This window comes from Cebidichthys violaceus, unplaced genomic scaffold, assembly GCF_023349555.1.
Source record: "Cebidichthys violaceus isolate CVI_PGR_0920_01 unplaced genomic scaffold, fCebVio1.0.p SCAF_7, whole genome shotgun sequence".
Lineage (NCBI taxonomy): Eukaryota > Metazoa > Chordata > Actinopteri > Perciformes > Stichaeidae > Cebidichthys > Cebidichthys violaceus.
Genome location: NW_027176927.1, coordinates 1422909 through 1450467, shown reverse-complemented (window position 1 = coordinate 1450467; position 27559 = coordinate 1422909). Strand labels below are relative to the sequence as shown.

Genomic DNA, 27559 nt, shown 5'->3' with positions numbered 1-27559 from the left:
AAACGGATTCCCTTTTTTCTTCACCTGGGCCTACAGAACTGTGGTTGGTCCTTTTTGCTTCGAAGCGTCCGGCCCAGTGGGACAACGAAGCAGCCGGCGGCTCGGGTTTCCACCCGATCAGGTCGACTGTTAATGTCTGGCTTTGACAAAGAGAGTGAGCGACCAAACGTGAAAGAGAAATCTGAAACTCAAGAAACGCTAATATGAAAATGTAACATCTGAAACACTGAGGACTCCTCATGACCACACACACACACACACACACACATCAGTCAAGTCAACTCCTCTGCTTGTTTTTTTTCTGCCTCTACACACATTCACACACACAATTTGTCATTATTATTATTATTATTATTATTATTATTATATACTACTTTGTTTGAAACATTCAAAAAGTACTAGCATCACTATTGTCATTATTGCTGTGACCAGTAATGGTTGTAGCTCCTCTTGGTCCGTACTGTAACAGCAAATCAGAGCACAAAGAATCCACCGAATGACTTCTTATCAGATCATCAGTCACTGGTAATAATAAATACTGTCGGTCCAGTCAGACGCAGGTTATTGTCCTCACTAACAACCCAACACACTGATTTTGAAAAAAAAAAAAAACAAACAAACAAAAAAAAAAAACTTAAAACCCCACGGGAGAAGTGGGAGGAGTGTTTTGAGATTCATCTTCAGATGTAGAATTTACATCGAAACATAAAGCTAAAAACTAAAGTGTCTGGTGTTGAAATGGTTCTCATCCCCGTTTCGCGGAGCATTGACGGCCTTTGATGGGGCTCAACGTAAAGAGCGAGAGAGGCGTCCGGCTCCCTCCAGCACTCCCCCCTCTCTTTCTGGGTGTCACTTCCACACAGCAGGTGGTGTGTGTCCCCCCCCCCCCCTCCTCTTCTTTTGTTTCAGCAGGCGTTCACTATAGAGGCCAAAAGGTATCGAACTGTTCCCAGGACTAGGAGGACGACCTCCCACTTTCCAGAATCTCTGATCCCTGTGAAATGTTGCATGTCAGAAGAGGAACTGAAGTCTGTGATAGTCATAAAATGGGGGGGGGGGGGGGGGGGGGGGGGGGTTGGCCATTCTGAAATGTCTCTTGAGGAGTGGATGGTCTGCGTCGGCCCACCAGTGGCCTGTTTCCATTCACTACGTACAGGTGACTTGCAGCTGTACATACATTATTGCTGTGGTCCTGATAGCTTCCAGTCTGAAGGAGTTCACTGGAGTTGTTACTGGTTCTGGCTGACGGGGAACGTCGCCATTTTCAAGTCAGTCAGGCGAGGAGGATTGTGGGTAAAGTCCTCCCCCCCCTGTGTGTCCCACTCCTGTTTTTGTTTTTTTGAGATTTTGGAAATGAGGGAAAGAGCAAACTGTGTGACGATCCAAGTCGACCAGCCTCTCTCTTTTCAAGTCTACCAGTCCACCAGGGTGTGTTCAGAAGTGGGAGACAGTGGGGGGAGGGAGGGGGGGACTCAGGCCTCAGTCAGGGACTCTGACGGGGTATCATCATCATCATCGGGGGGATCCCGCTGGACCTCTGGGACCACGATGCCTCGGTGGAGCTTTTCTAAAGACTGCTTCATCTGGGAGATAAACATGGATCGGGTGATGGAGGGGTGAGATATACTGGATTCAATAATGCAGTGACACACACACACACACACACACACACACACACACACACACACACACACACACACACACACACACACACACACACACACACACACACACACACACACACACACACACACACACACACACACACACACACACACACACACACACACACACACCTGGTCCAGAAGAGTGACGGAGGACTGCAGGATCTCTTGCCACTTGCTGAGCTGAGCCTGGTGAAACTGCCTCTGAAGCTGCAAGACCTGAGCCCACTCTCCAGCTGTCTGGGGTAAAGGACTGAGGAGAGGAGGAGACGAGGAGAGCAAAACAAGAAGACAGGAGAGGAGAGGGAGTCAGTAGTGTAGTCACGGTTCTTTTACTAGAAATACCAGGTTCTTTTTGGTTGTTTTTAACTTTTAGCTCTGTTCTTTAGCTGCTAAATGCTCCACATTGTTCACCAGCTTGTTGCTTACTTTGTTTTTCTGATATTTGGTGCCGGACATGTAATGCACAGTGGGGGTTTTTTGGGGCATTTTTTCTGCCTACAGAAAGCCAAAAAACAACCAGACGAGAGCAGTGAGTGACCCAAAATTAAAACAATGAGCTTAAAGACGTCAAAACGCTGCGTAGACTCAGGTGATAACTCTTTGAGGATTCATCATTAGAAGTGAGACCTTTCACATATCATCTATTGTTAAAATTGATAAAATATGAATCAGCCGTTCATCTGTTTACCTTGCAAAAGGCAAGAGAGGATTTGTTGCTATGCAATAACACTGAGGGATATTTCACACCTCAGATCCCACAAGAATAACTCCATAAGCCTGTTAACAGAGCAACAGAGAGTCCATGTTTGTGTGGAAAGCAGGGCGGCGTGTTCACCTGTCAGCAACAGAGTAGGAGTGCCACGTCTCCAGTGTATGGGCCGCTCTTTCCAGAGCGTACAGCTTGTAGAAGAGCAGCATGTTGAGAGCCACCAGCACCACCAGACTGACGGGGACAGAGAGAGAACACAATCTTAGAGTTCACCGACTGCTGTGAAACTGCTTCAGCAAATCATGAAGACAACATCAGTGAGAACTCAACGGCAAAATGCTGAATACTGCCGACACAAAATGAACACACAAACATTTCAATTAAATCACAACCCAGCACTTATTCACAACACAAAGTCATTTTATTACAGGAAAATTCCACCCCGACACAAACGTCAGTGTTGCAAAATTACTATGACCGTTATGACTGTATATGTTGCATTCCTCTGCAGAATTTTATTTTTAGTTTCCTGTTCCTCAAATGTAGATGTCATGATGTAATAGCTCCAGTTAAATAGACCAATTGCTAGTGGAGACCAGAAAGTGTTTTGAGTGTGTTGAGTAAAGGGTGTGATCCTGGTCCGGCTCCGCTATTGGTCTCTCTATCTCCATGTTGAACCCTCGTCTGAAAACAAGCCTTGTTCTTTAAAGTTTGATGAAAGTTCTTATGAAGTCTGGTGCGTTCGTCCAGTTGGTGCAGTTTGTTTGGGCTGCTGTGAAAGCTACAAACAAATGCAGACTTAAAAACTCCAGTTTGTGTCTAATCTGTGTGAAACAAGATGTTGCTTCATGTTCAGTGTCAAAGGGTGGATTCTTCCTGCGTCATTCACATCGTTCTCATTTATGCAGCCAGTGGTGTAAAAGCAAAGCCTCTCATACGAACCTGATACAGATCCTATTCACAAAAAGGAATCGCAGAAAGGAAGGAAAAAGAAGAAGAAAAATAGCAAGAAAGGCATTGTGAGGCTGTTAGTATGCAGAAGACCGATATCCAATGTGTCTGAATGAGGGGGCATTCAGACGCGTATTGAACCGAGACAGCATAAAAAGTCAATATAGTCAGACATATACAATCAAACCGGAGATTTGATCAGGTAGGAGCCCCAGGTAGGGAAAGGATGTACAGTACTACTAAGGAGATGAACCACATGCGAGGACACAAACAAACTTCTGTACTGATTTAGTATACTCAGAAAGTCCCTTTTTCTATACACAAATGCTTAACATAATCTCCATTTAGAAACGCTCATCTCCGTTATAAGTAGCTCATTGTGTGCGAGATTGCTCGTGAATAAGACGTATGAATAATATGATGCAGTAAAAACATAAAAACATGCTGGAAAACCACCTCGAGTCCACAGCCATGAGGGACGGCGAGGATTCAGGGAGGCTGCTGTTTGATTCACGGCCTCAACGGCACGAACACACACTTGAACTTACATGAAGCTGACGATGAGGAGGATGGTGGATATACTGCTGGGTCCTCCTCGTGAACGATCGCCCAGCTTAATGTACTGAGCACCTAAAAAAGAGTAACAAACAGGACAGGTTTTCAGTGATCAGTGTGTTTTCAATGTATATTTCTGAATATTATATCTTTGCGTCTGTTACTGTTAAGCAGCTCCAAACAGAACCACTAGAGGGCAGCAAAGCACAGAAGATGGATTCAGCGTTTTTGTTTTTGAGCGCACGAGCGTCAACGTTGGTGGACAAGGATTGAAATAACCCAAAGCTGTTCCAACGACCGTATCCTGGCCGACTTACTGGCTTCTCTCCTGTCCCTCTCCTCTCCGACTCCTCTGTCCCCTCGGTCTCCGGAGCCCATGCCTCCTCCTCCCTCCCTCTCCCTCTCCTTGTCGCCCTGCCGTCGAGAGCAGGTGCGTTTGCGGCGGCGCATGGCCGGTGGGGTCATGGCAGCGTCCGCGCCCGCTGCGTCGCCTGTGGTCACAACGGAAACCTCGGTCTGCAGCAGCGTCTCCAGCTTGCACACCTCGCTCTCTGCAAAGTAGGAAGACGGGGAAATTCAAATGCAAAGGAAAGTAAGGTGGAGGGACAACAATGCTGTCTGTCAAAACTTGTCAAGTACAAAATGCCGGCACTAAAAGACATTCTTACGTTTTCCTTTTTGACCAGACATTGCTCTAATTAAGTCATATTTTAGATAAGCTTATGTATGTGTGGCTACGTCTGCAAAGTTCTGTGTTAAAATCGACATAAAAAGTATGCATAGGTATAGATATAGTTAGATATAACGAAAAGCAGAAAACAACTTCTGACGACCAGTCTTAGTTTTAAAAGCATTACTCTGTCACAATAGAACAAGTCAAGTTTATCCGTCAAATCAAAATGTACATAAACCGTTGACCACATGAACTCTCATGGTCCATTACTGTTGAAAAGAGACGGTAGGAGAGCCTCAACACGAACATATTCAGTCTACGACGCACTCAAACGGACAATAGGTAGCGCTCTTATGATCCGCGGTCCGCAACATGAAACTGTGCATTTGGCTTTCATGTCAAGCGTGTCCTGCTTACAGAATTTCACTTTACTTTTGTGTGGTTGTTTACTAAAGGGAAGTAAGCCTGAATGGGTCAGTGTGGTTTCCACAAGCTGTGCGTTTACAGATCTTAAACGGGAGGAGGCGGAGCATGTGACTCACCCATGTGTCTGTAGTACTCCTCAATGCCGCTCCAGGTGTTCTTTTCGATCAACGCTTTCACCAGACTCCACGGCTGCTTCCTGTAGCAGATGTTTGAGGAAACTCTGGGCAAGGAGGAAAAGCAGACAACCCCCGTTTAAAACATATATAGAGTCAGTTTAGATAGATGTGTTTACAAAGGAAAAATAACTCACATATCTGACACTAAATCATGCTGTTTTATGTTAATGATATCATACATTTTCAATTCAAACAGGGCGCCTGTCAACAACCAGCGACTTGTGCAGGTTGTCGACACAGGTTCATGCAATTCCTTCAATTTTCTTTTTTTTCTTTTTTTTTAAAGGCTCAATCGCCCTGACAATTCCACGTTTTTACACAAGCACTTCAGTAAACTAATTGGTAAAAGATATCATAGCTCTGTGTTTCAAAGAAAGCAATCAGAAAATATGCACAACACGCCAATGTCAGTTTAGAAAACGATGGAACTGTGTCGAGACCTTGACATGTTTTTGCCAGAATACTCTTCTACTGGAGATTGTAAGCACGAAAAGAAACATTTTGTTTATTTGCCTGCAACTGATGACCATGACCTACTCAAAGCCACTTAAAAGATACTCTTATAAAACTAAAACAGAAAGTAATCTGCAGTTTGTATGTAGTTTGACAGACTAAAGGAGGAATGAAAGATAACAATCCAAAAGGAAAGCAGTTGATGACAAAGAACAGGATTTCCTAAACACAACTAGCCAGCAGTGTTTCAGAAAAGTTTGATGGTGGTATGTCACATGGGTAGCTGGCTAGTGTTACAATGGTAGCTTGTTGATTTATTAGGCAGAACTGCCTTCATTTTCAGAAACTCTTGTGTTCCTATCATGTGTGTATTTGCAGTATATGGATTGTGTCTTTAAGTTTAGAGTTTACTAAGTTGTATTATTCCACTAATGTGCTGAAATTCACTCGGCTAGCATTTGAACCTAATTCCCTTTCCAGAGAAGTGATTATTCTGTCTTTTATTACAATAAAGTCATTCTTTCTCAGTGTAGTGGACAGAGTAAGATGGCTTCCTTATGCCGGGTTATAGTGAAGTCCTAAAAAAAAAAAAAAAAAAAAAAAATACTGGGAAAGAAGCCGCTACTGATAAGCAGACAGCGAGACAATCAAAGCCCTTCCTTAAATAAAAAAAAAAAGCAAACATATCTTCCAGCTACATTGCATAATAGCCCATTGAGGCTACTGTCAGCGGAGGAACTTCTGTGTCTGACTTCTCTGATTGTTCCTCTGTGGTTGCGCTCAGAGAGAGAGGCCCTGGCTCTTTGATCCGGAGATGCTGACATATTGTACTTGTGCTGGACATAAGCTAGATCTGGCATCGAATCAAATACGGTGTAGCCAGTTACGTCCGCAGAAGTGAGAAAAGTAAAAGCGGCTTGGCAATAAAAACCAACAGTAGGTGTGTTGTGTTTGAGTATGAGAAAAGCAGCAGGGGGACACTTGAAGAGACGAGGGAGAGAAAGCTCTGATGGGATTATATGATATATTCTGGTCCCCGGGCTGAGGGACCTCACCACCCAGCTTCAGTTTGCATCATCTATTTGGCTGCTAACCGGCTCAGTGATGAAACATGACCCCTCTCTCTCTCTCTCTCTCTCTCTCTCTCTCTCTCTCTCTCTCTCTCTCTCTCTGATTTGATTGTTTTTACTACTACTGTATTTTATTTCTTAAACTGCACTGCAACTATTATTCTGTTTTTAGCTTTTTAGTGTTTTAATGACTGTTTTTAATGTTTCAATGAATGTTCTTAATTGTTTTTAAATCTCCTTTTCTTTTGCCTTATATTTTGATGCTTTTAATGGTTTTATGTGAAGCACTTTGAATTGCCTTGTTGCTGAAATGTGCTCTACAAATAAACTTGCCTTGCAGGTCATCAGTGGACAGTGGGTCAGTGTTTGTTGTTCATGTTGCTCTTGAACACTACCTCATATATTTCCCTCTCAACCTATTTTACTTTATACCCCACTGATGTTACTCCTTTTATCGTGTTCAGTAAAAATTAGTTGAAATAGATTGAAATTTTGCAACTTTGGGTTTAAAGATGAATGTTTTTCATCATGAAACTTACAAAGAAAGTAAAAGATATGTGTCAACAGTTGCTTTAGTCTAGTGTACAAAAGCAAAGCACTAGCATTCAACACTTCAGTAACAGGATCTGTCACGAAATTGTTCTTATCGGAAATGCCTGGTGTGATTGTCACTTGTGGCTCTCCTGTTTTGACTGTGGTTTCCACAGTCGGAGGGTGAGCTGAAAAGTAAAGAAATCCCCTCCCACAATGATAAGACGAAAACAAACATACCTGAGCCGACTCTTGTGCTTGCTGATGGAGGTGAGGCAGTATCTGTGGACGGTGTAGAAGTAGTCCTGGTAGGGGATGCCTGAGGTGATCACCTCAGAGTCCACCACGAAGCATTCGCCCTTGGCGCTGCTTTTATGCAACGTCTGGAAGCAGGAAACAAAAGCGGAGGTGCATCGTTAATGCAACGCAAACGTATTGGTTTCCTCTGACGTGTCTGCTAGTTATGGCTTCTTTGACTGATAATTAGCTGTAAAGGCACCAGTATGCTTCATCACAATGCTCCTCTCTCAAAGCGGCAATCTGACATTCACACCCACTTCACACTGTGATTAGCCAGCTGTGTGGTTGGTTTGAACGGTCTCAAGCTCTCTCTCTCTCTCTCCATTCTTCAAACAACCGTTTCCATCACTTTTCATGTGAACAACCGAATGCAGCACTACGAACGTCTTCCAGGAGAGACTGCATGAAAATGTGCGCCATTATCCCCAAGTTGAAGCCTTTTCAGGTCTCGTGCTCCTACATAACCTGCAAAACTCCATAAACTAGCCTCCACACTGTCGGGTAGGACTTGTAATTAACTGTTAAGTTAAGACCTCCCGTTTCTAAAGCATTTAAGAACTACCGTATTTTCCGCACTATAAGGCGCACTTAAAAGCCTTTAATTTTCTCAAAAAACGACAGTGCGCCTTGTAATCCGGAGCGCCTTATATATGGATCAATTGGTTAATTGGTTGATCCATACTGGTTGTACACGGCGCTCTGTCAAAATGTTTCAGTACGACTGGTAAACTACAAAGCCGCACCGCTTGCAGCATTACGGCTACCGTAGTCAGGGGCGTCGCCGAAGTAATAGCGGTAAACACCGGTACTGTTTTGTTGACATTCCCTTTAGCACAGCTCCATCTAGTGGATGCATAACGCAACCCCAGTCAAACGTTTGACTGTAGTAGCTTCTATTCTATGCGCCTTATAATCCGGTGCGCCCTATATATAAAAACAGTTCTAAAATAGGCCATTCATTGAAGGTGCGCCTTATAATCCGGTGCGCCTTATAGTGCGGAAAATACGGTAGTTGACATTTTTTGTATAATCCCTAGACGATGAATAGTGCTTTTAACAGTGATCCATTTGTGACAATCACGTCTGAAAAGCTCTGATCGCACATGCAAAGTTACAAAAATGTATCAACTGCTGCGACAACTTGCGGAGCCTTCGCGCAAGACGCTCAGGTCGTGATTACGCCATTTTTTGGAACGCGCCTTGTGCCAGCTTCACTACGGCGACAAAAAACCCCAACAACAACAACCTAGCTTTACAAAGAAAAATTTAAAAAAGATCTTTAAGACACAACTACATTTGACCATAGAGAAAGTTCCACTCCAGTTAAAGCTAAATAAGTGTTTCTGTGTCAGTAATTTGCCTTTAGCAAAGCCTGTGTGCCAAATAATGATTGGTGTTTGTCAAGGACTGACCTGCGTCTCCACCACAGGGGCAGTCTTGGGGCCGAGGGGGTTGTTGAGGGCGATAGTGTAGCTAAGCACACGGCTGGTAGTCCCACTGCTGCCGTCCTGCTGCCATTCACCCACCGATAGGTCTAAGAGAGAGAGAGAGAGAGAGAGAGAGAGAGAGAGAGAGAGAGAGAGAGAGAGAGAGAGAGAGAGAGAGAGAGAGAGAGAGAGAGAGAGAGAGAGAAAAGACACGGAGAACATGAGTGAGTCAAGAGAGAACAGGACACAAAAAGACAAGAGAGGTAGAGAATTTATGAATGAAAAGGAGAGAGACCAAGAGAATCACAGGGGTTGAAGGGGGAGAGTGAGAGAGAAAAAAAAACAGAGGGTCAATCCACACTCCTTCATAAAAAAAAGAAAGAAAGAAATGCCCCAATTAGAGCTATACAATGTTCCCAATCGGGCTGGGCTTCCAACTGGAGTAGGCCCCGGCCAAATCAACTCCATGGCTTCACCTCTGTCCTCATTTAAACCACTACAGAAAAAGGCCAAAGTTTACACTGCATCTACGCAAAGATGACCTTAATTATCAGTCTATCAAATAAAAATAGCCGTACACAGGTTATGAAAAAACAGAGGGGCAAAGGAAAGAAGAAGCAGCGATGGAGGCTGGTTAACACGGCGTAAACAGCTAGTGTGGCACCCTCATTAGTGGCACAATAGAGTGGGGTACACAGTGTCTGTGAGGGCTGGGTGGTACTCCACTACATTTGTATTCATCAGCTGGACAGGGTAGCACAGCTGCTTCAGAAGAGCAACAAAACTACTTTCTAAAAAGGAAAAAACATCACCAAAAACTGATGTAGAGGTATTTGCGTGAGAATTTTTCTTACTTCACTGCATAACTAAGATACTGGCAGTGCACCTGCAACTGAGATTAATGGCAGAAAAATGTAAATGTAAGTGCTTTGCTGCTGCTTAATCGACAAGACCATTAAGCAGCAATTTTAGGTAAATCCTCTGACGATCTGCCAAAGTAACATGCAAAAACCTCCAAAAGAATAATTGTATTTAGTCCGGGACATATTCACCCACAGAGCAGTAAATCGCTCCGTGTTAATGTTTGAAAACCCTTTCCTGCATTTATTGTGGAAGGAAGAAGAGGCGGACGAGTCCATTAAGCAGCAGAGCAAAAACAAACACCGGGCCCCAACCGTCGCTGTGTCAACAGGAAAAACTGGCTCAATTGTGCTTAATGTTATGAAACAAGTTAATGCAAGTTCAGCGCTGGTTGCTGAAATATATGGAGCATCACATCATTTTGCTAAACACAGTTTCACAGCACGAGAAAAGAGCTCAGAGAGATCTCGGAAGCATAAGTTCAAAGATCCAATAAAAAGAAAAGTATACGTCTTCATTAAGAATCAATGGGAGTGTTGTAACCCAAGAGAAAATCGTCTACAAGCAGTTTATACCATCATATTTGAGTGTAGTGTTAGTGTGTGTGTGTGTGTGTGTGTGTGTGTGTGTGTGTGTGTGTGTGTGTGTGTGTGTGTGTGTGTGAGAGAGCTACCAGTAAAGTGTCTCTGGGAGAAGAGGTGCTGGATGAAGTGGGTGTCAGCAGAGAAGAGCAGGTCGTGCAGCTTGTCTACACTCATGCGGAGCGCATTGTTGATGTGCAGCCGCCCGCTCAAGTCAGCGCAGAACGACTCCACCTCACCTGAAAAATCAAGAAGAAAACGGCAGACTTTTATAATAAATATGCTCAATATTAAACCTACTAGGCTAATCATCTGACAAAGTAACGTAAACAAAAATTCCAAAAGAATAATCGTGTTGAGTTCAGGACAGATTCACCCACAGAGCAGTAAGCCACTCCGTGTTAATGTTTGAAAAATCTTCCCTGCGATTATTGTGGAAGGAAGAAGAAGAAGAAGAAGAAGAAGAAGAAGAAGAGGTGGAAGCAACAAAGCAGAAAGAAACAAATCATTCACAGAGATCAGGAGGAAGGGAAAATAACAGAACTATAATAAAACCTTTAGCACCTTTAAGAACATCGAGGTTAGTTCACAGTCAGATTAAAGCTAACAACGTTTAATGAGCACAGTAAATCAAGAGGACAGAGATTAAAATAGTATAACAGCGTCTCCCATGAGAGTTTATATACGGCAAAAAACTCAACAGCAATGTCTGACCTGGTTACTCAAGATAATCCACAGACCTTGTGATGAGCGGTTCATGTAGGAACTATTTGTTTCAACTGAACTACACCCACAGAAGATATCCCCACGCAGAAGGAAGTGAACATCTACTCATGGACAAGAGGCTCGGGACAGCGCAAGACGTCAACATTACTGGCGACCTCCTCTGCTGAGCTGTAGCGTTAGCTAGCTCAGTGCTATGTGAGCTAGCAGAATCGGATATGGATGCACACTTCCCCTGCGCGGTGATAAGGTTAGCGGGTGCAGTTTGGTAGAAATAAAATAGTTCCAGCACTCAGCAACTCACACCAAAACAATCTGGTTTGATAAATAGCAGGTAAGAGGAAAAACATGTATTTTTGGATTTTGGAGAGAACTGTCCGTTTAAGGTAGATTTAACCTTGTTTTTTAGCTTAGTTCAGAACTAATGACTGTTGTGTTTTCCCTGATTTAAAGTTCACTCAAATAAAAAGTATTTAATTCATTAAAATGCAAAAAAAAAAGAGAAGAAGCTACCCTTAAAATGTATGTATTCTATCTACTCTAATATTCCGATAATTTACACTTTCTCATCACGTCTGGGTTCTTGCGGTCGTCTGTTCACCTAAACAACACTCACTCTCTTCCTGCGTGTCAGAGGAGTTGCTGGGGTCTGTGGGCAGTTCCTCGTCGTTGGTTATGTCCAATGAGGAGAGGTTTCCCAGACTGGTGGTCTGCGGGGGCAGCATGTAATTGGCTGACTCGGACAGGCTGTCCCCTCCCTCTTCCAGATTCTGATGCAGTGAGGAAAAAAAAAAAAAAAAAAAAAAAAAAAAAAACGCACACCAGAGGATAGTTAGCAAGAGGTTCGTAGAGAAATCACCCCATTGTCATATGACTCGAGTGGAAAGAGGCCTCAGCTGAGCCAACCTTGTGTTGACGCGGCCTGAACAGACATACCACTGCAGCCGTGCAATTAATCTGAAAGTGACACACAGTCAACACAGCACTCCATATATTCACTTGAGCTTGGCTTGGGCTTGATCTGTCCATATCAAAATCAGCAACCACAGCAGCTGTTTCTGAGCAGAACGGATTGGACTAGAACAACTAGAACAACTACACAGTATTGCACATCTTTACTTCAATACATCCTGAATTTTTGGTCTGTTTCTATTTCAGTTTTTAAATGATTTTTTTTTTGTAGTTTTATGTTGCTATAATGCATTATTTTTGCCTTTTCTAAGCATTATCTCCGTGTTCGAAAGGTGCTGTATAAAGAAAGCTGCCATGCCCTAGATTATTTATTGTTGTAATCAAGCATCTGATTAGTATGTGTGATTTGAATTCTAATCTTTAAAGCAAAACAATAATAACTATCACAGTTATAGACGGGGCAAGATTTGTATCAACACTTTACTAAATACTAAATCTTCTATCAGTGTCATGTCAGTAGTGTTTATAAGAGTGAATAGTTAATGAAGCAGAAGTGCCACTGAGAAACCACTGAGCTCTAGTAATACCAGCTTGTACTGGATATACTGTACTGCACGTTTTTACCATGTACCTTGTTGGCACTGTCCACTTTGCTGCTGTGATCCTGTAAATTTCCCCACTGCGGGACTAATAAAGGAGTATCTTATCTTATCTTATCTTATATGTTAGCAAGTGTCTAAATCAGATTAGTTAATCAAATACAACGTGAATCACAGCTTTTTCTTTGGTTTTTTCTTTGGTTATGAGACGTGAAGCCAAAGAAGTTGACGAAGCGGTGTGTGGATTCTACTTTTTTTTCAGTCCATCCCTGTCATGCAGCTAATGTTAGCTAGTCAGCTGTCTGTAAACGCCCGACTGGTGCCTCGAAACACAAATGGCAGGAGCAGATGAATCAGTAAGTGGACTTTGTGCTCGGCCTGTGATGAATCTGATGATTAAAGTGGAAGTCTCTCCTTTAAGCATTTGGTACCGACAGTCCACAGTTGTATGGGATAACCTGTATCTTTTGAAATTACATAATGATGACAGCCTTGCAGGCGGTGCAGGTATTTTACTATTCTTGCATATGAAGTAGTACAAAATAAGACATCTAATGAGATCAGATGAGGCAAAACACGACAGTGACAACCAGCTTTTGCTATGCTGTATGCCGAAGTATGTGCGGGTGTCAAGAAGAACACTCACAAAGGAGGCAGCAGCAGAGGCCGGGGCCGAGGCAGAGATGTTGGTGGGAGTGGTGGATGGCAGCGAGCTGTGGGAGCTGGGCGGGCTGGGTTCGAGGGGGTCAGAGCTGAGTCTGCGTCCAGATGACGAAGGCACCTCAATGGGCAGACAGGAGGCCGAGGAAGGGGGAGAGGAGCCCCCGAGGTGAGTAGCTGAGGGAGGGCAGGCTAGACCAAAGGGCATCATGGGAGAGGGAGAGCTGCCCGTAGAGGTAACCGACACGGAGCTCAGGTCTAGGAGATCCGTCACCGACACGGACTCGTCTCCTGGCCTGGGGAACAGAGGGAGAGGAAGTGAGAGTGAGCGAGACATAGAGACACATACACAGAAAGCCTGTGAGACAAAGACACAGAGAAAAGGGAACCACTCGTTTTGTTAAAGAGCAACTGATATTAGTTTGAACTTGGCTATGTAAAAACATCATATTGGAATTCTTAATTAAGGTGGTGTTCCCCTTATATATACACACACACACACACACACACACACACACACACACACACACACACACACACACACACACACACACACACACACACACACACACACACACACACACACACACACACACACACACACACAGACTCTCCGATGAGCATGTCATTTCCACACTCACAGTAGGCCGTTCATGTGTTCGGTGGTGGGGGAGACGTAGTCGTCGTCTTCACTAGTGAGGCCCAGCTCAGTGCCGTAACACTGGTGTACGATGTGCCACAGCTCTTTGGGGGACAGAGACTGTAAAATAAACAGAATATTCTTATTCAGTTGTTGATCAGAATCAATGACTGACTACTGACGGGGGACATCCAACCAGTCGAGACTCAATATCAGAATAACAAGGGTCATGCATCACACAATATTTTAGAACCAATGACATTAAAAAGAGTCAATCAACATGTTGACCTGACAAATAGAATCATTCATATCAGCAAATAAGTTCAAATGAACACCTCTGATTATAATCACAATATACTATTTGCTGTTTGTTCTTGGCAGCGACTGAAGTGTTTTGTTTGACAGCCTTTTACAGGACCACTAAGTCAATATCTTTCAGCTAGACGCCTGTGTCCATGTGCTTTCATACTACGGCGCTGTGTTTCTGCGCCAGCGCTGTCCAAATAAAATGTCCAAACGCAGCAAATAACAGTGATTTAAGTCGTTCTCCGAAGCCTGTGTTTGTGGCCGTCTCCTGCTCCTCGACACCCTGTTCTATTCTAAGACGTTAACTACTAGCCGTGTCACAACAGGCAGGAAGGTGGGAGAGAAGATTGTACCTTGTCCAACAGGGCGTTCTGCCACAGACGGAAAATCATCATGAAGCTGCGATCCCTCGCTCCGAAAGATGTGAAGAAGTGCTGAGAGGGGGAATATCAGCGGGACAGGAAGGAAGGAAGGAAGAAAGAAAAAATGTGATTGGACTGCTGGTTTCCGTCTGTCGGGATGTTTGCTTTGTCACAGTCAGTGGAGATAAAAGTTGAGTCAGCTCACTTCATACTGCTTTCACTAGCAAAAAAAGGGTAATTTACAGTAAACAATATCAACAGCTAACACGTCATGCTTTTGCAGCAGCAGTAATTAACTTTAATTGTAAAGGATAGAGAATGTGTTAAAGTCTTAAAGTCTTTGAAAATGGGCCTAAAGTTGGGCTCGATATTATTTGTGCTCGAGGCCGACCTTCTCATTGTCAGTGCTGATCTGGATGGCGTTGGGGATGAGCTTGGCAGTCTTCTCCTTGGTCATCGAGGTCACGTCTTTCAGCAGGATAGTGATCTGTAACGAGAAGGAGGGAGATTTACTGTGTGTGTGTGTGTGTGTGTGTGTGTGTGTGTGTGTGTGCTAGACTCTTATCTCACCAAATGGCCTGAGCGTATCTATATTGAACTGCAAACAAGTGCATTAAAACAACTTCTTATCTGATTGCACGTGTGACATTAACCAGGCTTACGACAGGCCTATTGATCGATTGTGCGCGTGTGCAAATGTGTACACAGTGTGTGCATGTCTTACAGTGGTTTCCCAGCGGAAGATGTTGCTGTAGAAACAGAGCCAATTCTCGGACAGATAGAGGCGGCCCTGAAGCAGTATGTCCTTCTGCAGAGCGCAAGAGTAGTCTGCGGAGAGAAACAGGAAAGGAAAAGAAGTCCGTTTAAAAAAAATTTAAAAAAAGAGAGAGAAAAGTAATTTCAACAATTCAAGAGGTTGATTTCTAAGCGAGGGGTTTGATAAGTTGTTCATCTTCATGGGTGTTTGGTGCCACATGTGTAGCTCGCTTTATCACATGAGCGCTGCCCACATGCCAACATGCTTTTGACACGCATGTGTCACACTCACCCACTATAAGTCGCTCTGTGTCAGGAAGCTTCTTAAAGAGTTTACGAAAATCCTCGTTCCGCTGTTTGTATGTCGGACTGAGAACCTGAGGGTGAGAACAGGAAAGAGAAAGGAGAACATGGTATTCTACTTCACAACTAGCCTGCTAATAGCCTCTTGGCTAGACTGAGATGTGTCGGTTAAATAGCTAAAGGATAAACGGTGTTCTTCAATGCTTAACATTTTAACCATGTGGTGAAAAAGTCCAATGAGAGGCTGTTAATGTATACTTACGTTGTACCAGCTCTGCATTTTCTGTAAAGAAAAGAACAGCATATTTAGTCGTGAACAGCGCTCACATTCCTCTGCAACAATAATAAAACGGTACAAACTGATTTTAAGCTGCTGGTACGGAGAATCTATCGGCATACATTTGGTAAAGTAACGCACTTCGATAACTGTGAGCATGAGATCCTGCCAGACCAGTCCTGATGCTAAGCTGTTTTTTTTATGTAACATTGAGGTTTTGGAGGTTGGAGTTCCAGCACTTCTCCATTTTAAAAAAAGGTATGTGTCACTGACCAGCTGTAATGAACAGTCATTAACATAATAACTAGTTCCTTTCACAACAATGAGCCTAAAACAAAAGAGATGCGAATGCTTCAACAGAACCCCCCCCCCCCCCCGTCACACAGAACTACAAACACTAGAAGTCAATTTACAGAGAGCAAACACGCTGACATTGTAACAGCTCGAATGTCGAAAATGGAAGGTAAAGAAACTACAAAACAAACATTTACATTCACTCAACAGTGGAATGCTCCCCCACACCGCACCTGGAAACACTTTTGGTATTCAACCCTTTGTTATTTTTAGGGGGAGCGATAGCGGGTTAAAAGTGTACGCACATAGAAGTGGTGTACATCATCTGAAAAGCTGGGAACCTGAAGATTCTAGTTCTATAAAACAATGAACTGACTCATTAAAATGAATTGTGAAAGTGTAAAAGCGCTTAGAACATTAACATAGAAGTATATGATGGCCATTCTCCATTATGTTTCATAAGTTGTTGCAGCAATAATTGGGTTGACATTTGGAGATTTCTGCAAGAACTGCATTCTTCGGCTATGAGAAGCCATCCATCCTCTGAATGCTAAAGGTCTCTAGTTCGTAGTTTTAAAGTTTCATGAGGATGTGATTATCCTAGGGCTAGGTTAGGTAATTTATGCAATTCCAAGACTGTTTAGGAAGCCCAGTATGCAGAAATATTAAAATACACCATTTTAGAATAGACAAAAATAATTTAAACATGTTTGGTTTAGTCAAGTCAAGTCTTTTACTCACACAGCAATCATACTGTATGTTAAACACTGGTAGTAACCTCTCCATAACTGCATATCTACAGACCTTCTGGCAGCAGTTTAGGATTTAGGTTTAGCTTATTACTTAGATCAGCGGACGTTCTGAGTTACCTTGGCATTGCGGCTGAAGTGGCGAGAAGCAAGCGGGTAGGCGGATGTGAGGGAGGAGGCCGAGGGTATGGAGGGCAGGGGGCTATCTGACCCTCCTCCGCCTCCGCCTCCTCCTCCGCTGCCGCTGCCACCGCCTCCTCCTCCTCCTCCTCCTCCGCCTCCTCCTCCGCCGCCTCCTCCACTCTTCTCTCCTCCTCCCTCGCCCTCACTGGCCCTGCCACCTCCGAGGACCCTGCGCCGCAGGGAGGGAGAGCTGCCGGGGGTGCTGCGTGGAGAGTTACTGGCCGTACTGGAGACAACAAAAATTTAAAAAAAGACACGGAGAGAGAAATTTGACTCATGGGAGAAGTGAGGAAACCCTTTCATGTTTTGTTGCTCAATTTTGCTCTAATGTCTTTAATGACATGCTATGAAGACAGGCTGCGGGCGTTTCCTATTTGACAATAGTGTGTCATCTCAAACTGCCTTCTGAAGACCATAGAAATATCATGATCAGCCAGTGTTATCAGCATAAATGACTATGACTTTAAATGGTCTGAAGTGTTACAAAACACGATAAATTTAGATTAACACTACCAATTCTACCAAGAACTTCAGAATGATTGAGCTGTAATCAAATCACAGATCTGATAATTTCAAGACTGAAATGCACCATAATTAGACACCACGATTAGCCAATTGTAAGAAATGTGATCAATAAAAACTATGAAATTAAACTACAATTTCAAGACAACACGTGACTGTGTTCCATGTATTATATTAAACACTTTATATGCTATACAGTTCTTGCATTTTCACCTCATTCCTCTGGGAGCAAAACTCCTGAGCTACAGTTGCTTATTTCGTTAATGAAGACAAACCACAAACTCATCACTTAATTTACTCCCTTTGAGCAAAATTCCTCCCCACACAGCAAACAGCTTCTGTCCATAAAGTGTCCCCTGTCAAACATTGCTTTAACACAAGCTGTCGTGTGTGTGTGTGTGTGTGTGTGTGTGTGTGTGTGTGTGTGTGTGTGTGTGCGCACCACCTTCACGATGACGGTGATGGTGTTTCTACCATCTAATCGAGTCTAATCTGGCCCGAAGTTCTTACTTTATTGTAGACGTTATGCATTTAAACTGAATATTGTCTCTACTCTTGTTTGCGCATGGCAGTTGTCTTTGTCTCTCTATGTTGTTTGCACATAATGTCAGAGCTAAATGCAGTTTTTGAATACATCGTTTAAATATGCTGCATCAATTTCAATGTTTAAGTAGCAGTCTTAAGTGGTCAAACTAATACATTAACTTGTGAATTTACATTACTGGCAGTTTTCTGCTATCATTCCTTGCCAACAGTGTTGAAATATATGTTTTCATATTCTTCATATCCACTATAACGACCTGTTCCTCTTGACTAAAGTGGGCGGATCGGTCCATTTTGTGAGATATCAATATTTATTTGGTTAAATGAAGTAAAAATTCAAACAAATGACATGAACTCTGTCCCTGTAAACTCGGTTGCTGCTCACAGTGACAGGAACTGCAGCGGAAACAGAAATGAGTCAGGAATTATCACCTCCCGCGCAACACACCACTGACGGCACGGACAAGAAACTGTGCCATTACGCCGCGGTCGACAGGTCACCTTATCAATTAGAGAGATGAGGTAACGATAAGTGCAACACTCAGCCAGCAGTCGCTCTACAAAGCAGAAGCCAACCATGTCCGTTGGAATTTTGCCGCTTTGGCAGAAGATGTTTGTGATGCTGTCATTAGGTGAGAATACACAATGTGGACGATCCCGCAGCAGAGGCAAACAATCTGGTGTTCAGACCAAAACGCAACCAGCCCAGAATACAGAGATGTGAAACAATCGAGTTACAGTTTGATAAGTAAAAGACATAAATCACATTCTATTAGACTCAGATAGCCTCACTATATGTACCACATGGTAGGCACTCTCAAGGGGTGAACATAGCAAATCACAAAGCGTTTAGAGAAGTTTAACACGGATTAGTTTTTAAGATTAATTATCCATTTATGTGGTCGCCTCGTGACAACATCACAAACATCTTCCTCAATGAGGTTTTGAATTAACAGATCTGAAACAGCCTCCTATTTGTGTTGGAAACAAGCAAAAGTCCAAACTACGATACACACGCTGTCTGCCTTCTGCTTTCAACAGAGACTCCTCACTGTGTGATGCACTAATTGTGATCCTATCGCTCTAATTGATAACGACTTATCGAACGGGTTCCCTGGCATCCCATCACGTGTTTCAACGCAATGATGAGTTCGAATCCCGTTAAAAGATTGTTTTGGTTTTTTTTACTGTTAAATGTGCTAAAGGGTTCTTCTAAGTGACACATGTTTACCCAAAAGAAGATTATGTTGTTTTTTTGTGTATTACGTGGGCAACGTCGCGTGTTGTTTATGTTTTAACACAAACAACACGCGACGTTTCCCACTCCAACAATCCCAATCCGGTACGTTTTGACCATAGACTGTATACGGGAAAGTTTCAATACCGAAACACCGGCTATACACCCAAAAACAATCCAGTCCAGCACCCTCGATGACTGGACACAACACGCGAGAAACGAGACAAACTCGGTCCATTTAAGAAGCCCTGTGTTGTGCATGGGTGGAGGGTCTGCTGCGGTCTGTGTGACCAAACGAGAACCGACAGCACGAACACAAACACACGGCTAGCAATCAGTTTATAAACGCTCATATCAGCCAGCGGCTGCACACCTGTGCTTTTTTTTTTTTTTTTTTTTGCATAAAACTATGTCCGACCCGCGCGTGCGATCGGACGGATTTGCAAAAGCTGTGACTCATTTGACCACATCCAAAAACGTACCACGAGCTACAGTATGTATGACGAGCAGACGGACCACCGCATAGCACAATGCTACCATCACACTACAGGAGACTCTGTTTAGGTCACTTACTCGAACATGTCGTGAGGCGATCCAAATGATATCCACACAAAACAGACAGCACACGCGCGTTGCTGTTAACTATTGTATCAATATGGTGTGATCCTGGTCTCTGTGCGTGTGTGTGTGTGTGTGTATGTGTGTGAGCGGCTAAAGCAAGCCCGACGGTACAGGGGTGTATGTCCGCTCTTTCTGCCTTGTTTTCTTCGCTTAGCGTCGGGGTAGAAAAGCGCCCATTCGTCCACCGTCCCGCGGTCGGATGTTAATTTCTCATTGCCGCTGACGGCCCCCCTGCACCTCGCAGCCAGGCACCGGACGGACCGCGGCTGTCCCCTATGCCGTTAGCAGGACCCGATAACGGGCTGCAGTCTCTGCGTCCATCCGTAATCCTTTGCAACAAGGGAGAGGGTGGAGGGGAGGAGGCAGGAGGGAGGAGGGGAGGAGGCGGCTCCATGTGTGTGAGTGAGGCCTTGCTGTGAGGTGGAGCTGAACCGATAAGGATGATAAGACGGAGTCCAAACTGAGAGGTTTTATCTGAGTTCGAAGGGACCAGTACTTCACAGACAACATGTCACGAGAACATTTACTAACACTGCGTTATCTTTGCAATGAATGCCATGGTCATTAGTGAAGTTATTCAGCCCTACATCTCAATCTATATGTTCCAAACAATGTCTAAAATATAAAAAGGGATGTTATTAAGTTACTAATTATTTCTGATTAATACCTTCACGCTATCAGATAGAGGCCCTTACGTAAAACAAAAACATGACTAGCATCGTAAAAATAAATAAATAGAGACCATGGCCGCCTGTTGTGAATCCACCTGGACGAAGCCCAGAGCTCACGCAATCCCTTAACCCTCAATCTCTCCGTCCATCCCTCTGGATTAGAGTCCACATCATAATCCAGGCTGGGCCGAGCCAGGCCGACATCTCCACCATCCAGGCTCCCTCTGTGTAATCTGTTTTTCTGAGGTTCACCACAGGCCCATAATAATGTCAAGAGTTTACTGGGCTGGGTGGACACTGAGAAACGGGCCAGAAAGAGACTGAATAGAGCTGGGAAGAACAGCCGAAAATAAATGACAGGAAGTGGGTATAGAAGATGTAAAAGGTGATGCTCTTATGCCTTTTCCTTGCTGCCAACGGAACGTCTCTTATTTAAACAGAGCGAGACAACAGTGTGGACTTAAGTAAGAGCACAACTCTGTGTCTTTGATTTGGACTAATTTAGGAGATTGTAGCTTCTTCTTGCAGAGAGAGAGAGAGAGAGAGAGAGAGAGAGAGAGAGAGAGAGAGAGAGATCTATCTCTTTGGATTTTGCATAAAAATAAAAAAAAACAGTGGATATGACTATAAAAGGCTGATGACTATAAAAGCTGATTAAAGAAAAACGGGTTCAAGGTAAATAATGGAAACGAGATACTAGCCAGCAACCGTGAAAGAAACTCCGGCCCAAAAATGGATCAATAATCATAGAGTGAATGTAAACAAGAATACGTAATCCACATGGATACAGCGTGGCAGAAAAGACAAAGAGAAGTCACAAATACAATCAATCCCAATCAGTCATCGGGTCACTGTGTGGTTGATTTGGCTGTGCTAAACATCCATGGCAATTATGTCATTGTTAGAAATTGTCTCAGTGTGAGTACATCTTTGTAGTTTTGAAATAAAGACACCGGCTCCAGATTACCAGATTAATTACCTTGTATATAGACAACAAAAGGGCAATAGAAAGTATTTCAACCCAAACTTTGGGATCAAATAGTGCAGTCAGCAAACAAGCATTTAGAAACTGCTCAGAATTCATTAGAAACAGTTATACCTTTCTTAACTGCGTTCCATCTAGAAAGCTATTTACATATTATTGTATTAGATAGTTTAAAAGATTTAGTCTTCAAAAAAACAGACATAAAGACCTGAACCGTTTCATCAATGTCCTTGTACTGAAAGTATCAGATTTGTCTCTTCTAGCTAGAGATGTCCTCAAATAAGGTCCCTCAATTGCTTAAAGTATAAACTGACAAGATACAACTAAATACAACCCCGAACACCGCAACATTTGTTTAGGAGCTACAGCCACTCAAGCTTAGCTACTTGGATCTTTTGTCGCCATGTCTGAATACCATCACTGATACATCTCCACTGAATACGACCAGACGCTCACTCTGGATGAAGACTGAGACAAGTCTGTGCACTTGTTGCTTTAAAGGCATGATCGGGATGAACTGTTCATCTGACGTGTTCACCTCTCGGACCAACACCATAACAGTCTGAACAGTCCAGACCTCCTCCTGTACTCACTATCAAATATACTTGACATGATCATACGCTGTGAGCTGTTGCATTAAGTGTGTAAAAGTAAAGTCAAATAACAACACGTTGTCCCCACTGACAAGATGAAAGGTAGAGTGTGAATATTGCCCTGACACTTATCAAAGATGAGAAGATTCAATTTATATAGTTTCTGTTTCACAATTAATCTCCAATGCATCTCGAGTGGCCTTTGTTTCAGCTCCACACAGCTGATTTTATCTGAAAGAAACTTTCCACTGTTGAGTAAGAAAAATAACCATTTGCAATAAGACTGTAGGGACAGTTAAGCCCCTCCTCTTTGGGGAAGACACTCCAGAGTTGTCCAGGTTATCAATCGTGTCTTGGGGAGCTTACTCTACGGACCTCAGTGTGTTTATCTTGCCGTCATAAATTTGAATTTGAAGTTCTTCTGAAAACCTAGGATTGGATGACCAAAGATTAATTTTAGTGCTAAATGTAAATCGGGGTATTTCTTTATTTTGTGGCTAGTCAGATTATTTTTTTTTCTTTTATATAATATATCTTTTTTATGGTTTACATAACCCGTGGCACTTCTTTTCTTGGATGTTATACCGAAAAGGCATATTAGAATTTACCAAACATGTGTTTAACCCTAAATCATTCCATAGCTTTATATATTTCACCATATAAAAAAAAGACATTATAGATATTACGTTTCATTAATATTCATCAAAACAGTATAACTGGGTCAATAAAATGATGTGTAAATAAAGAGGACAAGGGCACAGCTGTTCATGTGGAGCACAAGGGGCGAATCACCCTCTGCTTGTGCCCTCTGCAGTGGTGCCCAGAGCAGCCTCTGATTGGACTCACATGACATCATCAGATTAAGAGCCCACTCCCATTGGCTGCAGGTGATGTCATGCTTCAGAAGAAGGATAAATGGCGCATGAACCCCGCCTCCAGCTCCTTATGACTGATCCAGCTCTATTTTTTTTTCTTCTCACTGCCACAACAGCGGTCTCACTTTCTTTCTGTACAGTTTATATAACATTGCCGTTTTGCATTTTTTTAATAAGGTAATCTTCCTTTAAAGCTAACACTTCTTTTAAAATACTAATCAATTGCAGGGCATATGAAGTATGTATGATTTCTACAGGGTAGTAAGGGCATTTCTAGCTCATCATTGAAATTCAACCAGTGTTGGCCTCCTTTTCTTATCTGTCGCCATAGAGCACCATAAATCAACTCAACCTAGTCGGGATTTTAACAGTGTAATCTGTCCTCACTAGTTCTAGCCATTAGCTAATTAACTCCACCCTGCTCCAAAATAGTTGACCTTGTGTAGCATTTGAAAAAAAAAAAAAAAGTCGACCAAGCGTGAATCTGTAAGGCTTTTAACTCTCCACCAACATGCACAAATGAGAGGTTACTCACTCCAGTCAGTCACTGCAGCCAGATCTGCTCTCAGAGGGCCTGAATGCAAATTGGCTGAGGTTGTACAGAGCTACACACGTAGAATACCCATGAGACCGGCGAGCATATAATGCTGACGGAGTGGCTGCTCTGTTCTGAGCCACTGAACCCCGATGTGTTGGTGGTGCTGTAAGAGAAGACCATCCTCAAAGAGAGAATCGTCAACCGAATGAATGAAAGGTAAAAAACAAACAAACAAAAAAAAAAAACACATTGGGGCTTCATGAAGGAGTAAACAAATGCTGCACACGAGTGCTACATTTCATTATTGCTTTCATTAACTGGCTGGTTATTGGAGATGAATCCAGCACACTAACCTGCAGCTCTCCCAGTCGGAGTCTCTGCTGAGCAGGCTCCTGAAGGACCAACGGGAGCGCCGGCTGGGAGAGGGACTACGAGACCAGGAGCGGGACGGTGGCAGGAGGAGGTCCTGTGAAGGGGTTTCCTGACCTTGCTCTTCCCCCTCCACCTGACTGGCCACAGAGTTGGAGGGCGAGGGGCTCCGATGTTGAATGGCACCCTTCGCCGGAGTCTCCTCTATTACAATTTCAGGCATTTTACCCCAATGTCGCTTCAGACTGCAGCCTTGCTCCTCCTCGTTTCGTTTCTTGGCACGGGTCCTGCAGCGGTGGGATCGACCGTGGCGGCTAGAGCGTGACGGTCTGGGGCTCGGCGAGCGAGACCAGGACTCTGTATCCGAGGACGGGGGCAGGATAGTCAGCGTTGGGACGGGAACGGGCCGAGTTAAAGTGATGCCCTCTGGTCCCACGGGAGAGGACATAGTCATCTTCAGAGCTTAAATGTATCTTTCAGTCAAGTCAAGGGCACAAACTGAGGGTTTGTTACATCTTGAGAGTTGAGACTGAACCACGACGGGCCGAGATGGCCCAATCATGCTTTCGTTGGATACATTTTAGAAACAGGATGGGTAAACACATCAAAAACTCCCTTCGGGCAAATCAGCTCTGCCATTTTAAGTAACACTAACCTTGAGTAAAGATGATTCGATATTTCCTGTAAACTAAAAAAAAAAAAAAAAGTGTCTTCCATCAGGCAAGTAAAATCCCCGATAAGTGGTTAAACCACAGAGCAGTTCACAAGTCAACAGTGCTGTAGGTGTTCCTACAGTCTGTCCCACAATGATCACAGGCCTGTGTGTTCATTGGGCAATCCTTTCCCAGTTTTCCAGACTGTGTATGCTGACAACCAAATGCTCTATCATCCTTATCTGTGTCAAGCTTACGGGCTTCACCCCTTCCTCTGTCCGGTGTCACTCTCTGTCTTCGGTACGCCTCCCCTCTCCTCCCTTTGGCAGACTTCAAGCTTGCATTTGCATAACCATGCTCATCTTTGCAAGAGTTGAAATCTCAGACAAAAGACAGATCTGTGTCGGGAAGTAGCTACCTGAGGAGTGACAAGAGCAGAAACTTTGCATTCAACCATACACCTGACTACTACTTTTCTTTACTTTTTTTTTAAATTCTCAAACTATAAATTGTTTTACTTTTCCAACTAAAACAAATGACTGCGAAACTAGGGCTATTTCTGTCTGGTCTTTGATACCGTACACTCTGACAGTTCTGGGAATATGAGGTATCATGTGATGATGATGTATGAAATACTGTTTCCCGTTAGAGGGCAGATCAATAGGATTTATTTATGTTGGGGTAGGTTGTGTTACATGTATTCTTTTACCGAGGTTTGGGGAATTTAAATTACTTCAGCTCCATATCTCAAACTTTTCTCCCTTCACGTAACTCAGAAATAGCCAAACTGGTTGGAAATGACACCATCCCACTGCAGTTATCACCAAGAGAAATCTAAACCTGCGTCCCTGCAAGCAAAGTCTATGTAAATGCCAGAGCTTTCAAACCACACAATATCCCACAGCCACTGTCAAACACTGGAGCAGACACCACCTTTTGAAAATACATATTTCATACAGCCAATAAAAAAAAAAGGTTGAATTGCTACTACAGGCTATCAAGGCCATAACTACATGTAAACATACTGCAGATGCGTCCTCCAACAGGGAAGGGAGGTGTGTGTGTGTGTGTGTGTGTGTGTGTGTGTGTGTGTGTGTGTGTGTGTGTGTGTGTGTGTGTGTGTGTGTTACTCCATTGTTTGCCATCAAAGCAGACACTTCCAAGGCAAGGACCCAAGCACGTCTGAGAGTATTTGCTGTGATCTGTTTGAACAAGACCAATCTTGGCACCGACTTGTTTGTCCAGAGTAATCCACCATAATCCCCCCGTGTAGCCTTTACCCTTTGGTCCAAAAAAGCCTGATCTTTTTGACATAAAAACACAGACCACGTTAAAAAGGTATTATCGCACACAATCTCACACGGACCATTTCAGACGCTACGATACGAAACAAGCAAATACAAGTTGCAGCGTGTGAAGCAAGTATTCAGGAACAGCTGTTCCTGTGATATAGGGTCTACTTTTCAAAAGTGTTGTTGATCTACAGTTATGCGAAACACCGCCAAACAACTGATATCTGTTTTCAATGCGCAGTTCAACAGATTATGCGCAGTTTAACACAAGAGGACAAAAGGCGTGCAGAACCAAAATCGGGTTTAATTCATTATAATTAATTTAATTATATGGCACAGAAAAAGAAACAACTCGTAGCAGCCTGGGGAGACAAAAGTTGGCTCTCCTACCTCCCATTTGATGAGTTTCCTCCGTTTCGGTTATCTTGCTCGGCCTCGAAAACAAGCCGAGCGACGGTGCGGGAGGTAATGTTAAAATCCACTTTTTCACAGGAACACATCAACATTCTTAGTTGCGTAAAAAAAGCATATGCCGGCTGCAGCTAACAATTAGCCTTCAGCCAGCTAACGCTAAACACAACCAAAGTGTAGCTGACGTTAGCCCCGACCTCCGAAGGCCGACAGCTCACTAAAGATGGCTAGCAGGCTTTAACTGCCAGCACATAAAGTACTCCGCCGACGTCTTCCATTTCCTCTTTGAAAAACCCACTGCGATATAAAACACTGCTATCAAACAAAATCTAAAGCTAACGACCACAGTTAGCTTAGCATTAACAGCGTACTAACTTAGTATTAAAGTAACACAATACTTTTTTTTGTCGAAAAGTGAAAAGGAACGCCAATCAGTCGGCTTATTAACTTAGTACGTGGGGGGGTACTATCAGTTTCATTTAAAAAACACATTCGCCCTGCAACGAATTTCTAATAATACATAAAGCCATTGAGTTTTTTTCAGTTGTGGCATTTTAAAATGTATGAAAGTAAAGCCATTATTGTGTAATGAAATGTACACAGCCACCAGCTAAAGAAGACGATCACCCCTCCGACCAACTTTATGGTACAGTCCGGGAAAATAACTGTCCAGAGGATGTGGCGAAAGAAGAAGACGAGTCAGAGTGTTGACATCAAACAAACTCACCCCATTGAACACGTGTTTTATCCTTCAACAACTATGACCTCCCGATTAAATCAAATCAAATCATCCACGTTGCAGGCGTGAATTGGGCCTGTTGTTACATGTCGCAGAGATACACATGAAGCGGTCCCATGCCGTGTCAGTAATCGGATTTTTATAGAATAAACATGATGTCACCTCAACGAGTTTTCTCAGTAAACTACATAATAACCACTGAGTAGGCCTACAGGTAAATCCACAGTTTAAACATAATTTCTGAGTTTATTTGAAGGGAGCTGACCGAAATCAATGGGCATAACGACTGCGACCCCTAGTGTCTAACATGGTCCTGTGCAGTCATTGGGGCATTTGTAACCTGATAACTTGCCTCATCATTACCTC

General features: G+C 43.3%; 2 protein-coding genes across 2 annotated transcripts; both read right to left on the bottom strand.

Moving 5' to 3' along the window:
• Positions 1 to 11: 11 nt before the first annotated feature.
• LOC137890926 (protein Aster-A-like) lies at positions 12 to 17193 on the bottom strand. The gene is made up of 18 exons (XM_068735288.1): positions 17082 to 17193; positions 15904 to 15924; positions 15631 to 15715; positions 15307 to 15410; positions 14974 to 15069; positions 14574 to 14654; positions 13916 to 14034; positions 13261 to 13570; positions 11720 to 11873; positions 10473 to 10619; positions 8924 to 9045; positions 7452 to 7594; positions 5098 to 5201; positions 4200 to 4433; positions 3876 to 3957; positions 2503 to 2610; positions 1797 to 1917; positions 12 to 1583 (listed from the first exon to the last, which is right to left on the bottom strand). Exons 2-18 carry the CDS (start codon positions 15919 to 15921, stop codon positions 1473 to 1475), a joined length of 2139 nt encoding a protein of 712 aa, XP_068591389.1. The 5' UTR covers positions 15922 to 15924; positions 17082 to 17193; the 3' UTR covers positions 12 to 1472.
• Positions 17061 to 26839, bottom strand: LOC137891024 (forkhead box protein D1-like). Its single transcript, XM_068735433.1, has 3 exons — positions 26434 to 26839; positions 24083 to 25169; positions 17061 to 17370 (listed from the first exon to the last, which is right to left on the bottom strand). Exons 2-3 carry the CDS (start codon positions 24550 to 24552, stop codon positions 17061 to 17063), a joined length of 780 nt encoding a protein of 259 aa, XP_068591534.1. The 5' UTR covers positions 24553 to 25169; positions 26434 to 26839.
• Between the last annotated feature and the right edge of the window lie 720 nt (positions 26840 to 27559).

Coding starts and splice junctions, on each gene's coding strand:
- LOC137891024 (XM_068735433.1), bottom strand. CDS start 24,552: ATGACTATGTCCTCTCCCGTGGGACCAGAGGGCATCACTTTAACTCGG. Junction 17,371..24,082: donor TCCGACTGGGAGAGCTGCAG/GTTAGTGTGCTG, acceptor TGTTGTCTCCAG/TACGGCCAGTAACTCTCCAC.
- LOC137890926 (XM_068735288.1), bottom strand. Junction 15,411..15,630: donor CACAGAGCGACTTATAGTGG/GTGAGTGTGACA, acceptor TTCTCTCCGCAG/ACTACTCTTGCGCTCTGCAG. Junction 10,620..11,719: donor CTCTGACACGCAGGAAGAGA/GTGAGTGTTGTT, acceptor TTGATTTTTCAG/GTGAGGTGGAGTCGTTCTGC.